We start from the raw sequence: 3466 nt of genomic DNA, 5'->3' as shown, positions 1-3466 counted from the left end.
ATAATGAATATTTAAATAAGGGATGTTTAAAATACTCTATTCCACATCAAAAATGAGAAAAGAAAATTCTCACAATTCAACAACTAAAAGCAAAGAATAAGCTAATAGTTGAAGAACAAATACTTTTAAGCGAAGGGACGGGATTAGTCTCCCCTGAGCAAGGAACAATAGACACAAGTTCTATTAATACTTAATTAACTACTTTTTATTTTGTATTTTTGTGTTTATTTTATTTCTTATTTTTATGTTTATTTTATTCTTATTTATCATATTTATTATTTATATATGTTATATTTGATTTTATTAATTATATTAATTAATAATTTATTAATATAAATATTATGTTTATTATTTTATTATTTATTTATTTGTATTATTTATTTTATCTTTTATTATTATTCTTTTATTATTTTATGTTTATTATATTTTATTTTTTTATTTCTTTTTCTATGTATGTTTTTATTATTTTTATTTATTATATATATTTCTTTTTGAATTTATTCTTATTCTATTATTATTTATATTTTTATTTATTTTATTTATTCGATTGTTTAATAAAAAAATGTATTCATTTTTATTATTTGTTTATTATTATTATTTATTTTTATTTATATATTAATTTGATTATTATATTTGTATTATATCATTTTTATATTTATTATTATTTATATTTTGTATTATTATTTATTTATTATTATCATTTTATTTTTATTTATCATTTTATATTATATTATTCATTATTTCATGAATTTAATATTTATTATGAAATCATTTATTAATCATTTCATTTTATAATGATATATTATTTAAATTATTTTGTTATATCACATTGATTATTTAATATTTAATGATATAATTTAATGATATAAGATTAATATAATAGATATAAATAAAATGATGAATATTGAAACAATCATTTAAAATCAAAAATAAATAATAAGAAATAAGAATATGATATAAATAATAAATAATAAAGAAAAGAAAGATAATAAAAGAAATAAATAATAAATATAAATCAAATGATAATAATAAAATCAAATAATAAATAAATGATAAATAAATAAGAATAATCAAAAATATATTAATAATAAAAATTAAAATTAAATCAAATCAAAATAATCAAAACAAGAAATGAAAATAAGAATCAAATGAAAATAAATAAAATAGAAAAATAAGAAATAAAGAAATAATAAGAATAAAGAAGAATAATAAGAAAGAAAAGAAATATAAATAATAATAATAATAAATTAAAATAAAATAAGAAATGAAAACATAATAATAATGATAAATAATAAAAATATGAAAGAATAAAGATAATAATAATATAAAATGATGATATTAAAGAAATTATTAAAATATAAAATAAAGATAAAAGAAAACAATAAAATATAAAATAAATTCATTTTAATTTAAATCATTTAAATAATTAAACAATAAAATTATTTTATAATAATGAAATATTTCATAAATATAATAAAAATGAACAAATAAAAGAATAGAGAAAAATAAATAAAAGAATAATAAATAATAAATTAAAATAATCAATATATTAAAAAGAAAAAAGATACTTAATAATATATATAAATAAAAATCATAAAAATAAAAAAGAATAAAATAAATTGCATAAATAAAATAATGATAAATAATTTGCATCAATAAATTAAACACCTTTTTATTTCATATTTCTAATTTCTATAATAAAAAATACATCCATTATTTCATCATTATTTTCATCATTTATTATCTCATTTTGAATTATTCATTTTTATCTTCTTTCATTTTATATTCTCAACTTTCTACTTTTATTCTTTTCATCTTCTTCTACTTCTTAATTTCACTTTTTTTTTCATGTCCTTCTTTTTCATCATTTCTCTTCCTTTTTCTCTTATTTCCTTTTTTCGTAGCCATTATTTAGTTATTATTATTCTTTTATTGTGGAGATTAGTAATTACAAGTTATTTAAATAATAGAGATAATAAATTAACATTTAATAAATATATTAATTACGTAAATAAATCAGTATTAATAAATTTAATTATCAATTGATTAATAAGATATAAATATTTTATAATTAATACATCATTACGTAATTAATGATTTGTAATAATAATTAAACTAAATGAGTACGGTTTGTTTATAATCATTTACACTTTATTTATTATTACCAATTCATTTTAAACCAAATTAAAATAATGGATTAAATTATTATATCAATATTTTACTATCTTATTATCTTCTTATTATTTTCTTATTCTATTATGTTTAATATTATTTTCTAGTCATTGTATTATATTAAATTCTATTTAGTAATGATTATTCAATAAAAGTTATTGAACAACAAAAATTATGTTTATTATTTTTATTATCATTAATATATTATTATAAAATATTTATTAGTTATAAATGTATATTATCATATTTTAATATTGAATTAATGTCAAAATATAAGTAGATTAATATAATGATAATTATATTTGTTTTAATTAGTTCTTTCAACATTAAAATAATGTTTAATGAAATTAATATACTCAAAATATAAAATATTATTATTTAAACTAATACCTTTATATAATTATTATATTTACAATATTTTTAAAAGATAAAGAAATACTTTTGTATCATTAAAATGAACATTTAATTAATATTTATTTGAATTAATTCATTGTTCCAAATTGTTGCATAGCAAGTGTATAATAAAATCCTTTCAATTCTATTAATTCTTGATGTGTTCCTTGTTCTACAATCTTTCCTCTCATAATAACACATATTTTATCTGCATTTTGAATAGTTGATAATCTATGTGCAATAATAATTGTTGTTCTTCCTTTTGATGCTTTGTCAAGTGCTTCTTGTACTATTTTTTCACTTTGTGTATCAAGTGCTGATGTAGCTTCATCAAGTAATAATACTTTTGGATTTCTAATTAATGCACGTGCAATAGCAATTCTTTGTTTTTGTCCTCCTGATAATTGACTTCCTCTATCACCTACCATTGTGTTATATCCTTCTGGCATTGTTGAAATGAAATCATGTGCATTTGCCATTTTAGCAGCAGTATAAATTTGTTCATTATTTACTTCAACACCTTTAGGAATACCTCTTTTAATATTATCAATAATACTTTCAGCAAATAATACTGGTTCTTGTCCAACTAATCCTATTTGATTTCTTAAGAACTGAATGTTTAAATCCTTTATATTATGTCCATCTAATAATACTTCCCCATTTGTTGGTTCATAAAATCTTTCAATTAATTGAATTGATGTTGATTTACCACATCCTGATACTCCAACTAATGCAATTGTTTTTCCTTGTTCTGCTTTAAATGAAATACCTTTTAATACTTCATTATCAACTCTTGTTGGATATCTGAAATGAACATTTTTGAACTCAATTTCACCTTTTATATCATTAATTATCTCATTATTTACTTCTTGTGATTCTATCTTAGGTATTCTATCAATAA

General features: G+C 16.2%; 1 protein-coding gene across 1 annotated transcript, besides 17 other annotated features; it reads right to left on the bottom strand.

The window, feature by feature from the left end:
• Positions 1–209: a repeat region.
• Positions 210–283: a microsatellite.
• Position 284: 1 nt separating this feature from the next.
• Positions 285–357: a microsatellite.
• Positions 358–363: 6 nt separating this feature from the next.
• Positions 364–532: a microsatellite.
• Positions 533–567: 35 nt separating this feature from the next.
• Positions 568–722: a microsatellite.
• Positions 723–882: a microsatellite.
• A 36-nt stretch (positions 883–918) lies between these two features.
• Positions 919–1105: a microsatellite.
• A 16-nt stretch (positions 1106–1121) lies between these two features.
• Positions 1122–1300: a microsatellite.
• Positions 1301–1304: 4 nt separating this feature from the next.
• Positions 1305–1398: a microsatellite.
• Positions 1307–1479: a microsatellite.
• Positions 1466–1646: a microsatellite.
• Positions 1647–1716: 70 nt separating this feature from the next.
• Positions 1717–1899: a microsatellite.
• Positions 1764–1899: a microsatellite.
• Positions 1900–1953: 54 nt separating this feature from the next.
• Positions 1954–2114: a microsatellite.
• An 89-nt stretch (positions 2115–2203) lies between these two features.
• Positions 2204–2304: a microsatellite.
• Positions 2209–2383: a microsatellite.
• Positions 2384–2660: a sequence feature (AT_rich).
• On the bottom strand, positions 2655–3419 carry EDI_048060 (lipid A export ATP-binding/permease protein msbA, putative; the record flags this gene model as incomplete). Its single annotated transcript, XM_001738495.1, has 1 exon — positions 2655–3419. A coding segment is annotated over one exon (765 nt), but the record flags the coding sequence as incomplete, so codon positions are not given.
• Positions 3420–3466: the final 47 nt, after the last annotated feature.

This window comes from Entamoeba dispar, genomic scaffold, assembly GCF_000209125.1.
Source record: "Entamoeba dispar SAW760 scf_1105229461407 genomic scaffold, whole genome shotgun sequence".
Lineage (NCBI taxonomy): Eukaryota > Evosea > Mastigamoebida > Endamoebidae > Entamoeba > Entamoeba dispar.
Note: the sequence above shows the minus strand (reverse complement) of the source record. Positions and strands in the feature narration are given on the sequence as shown.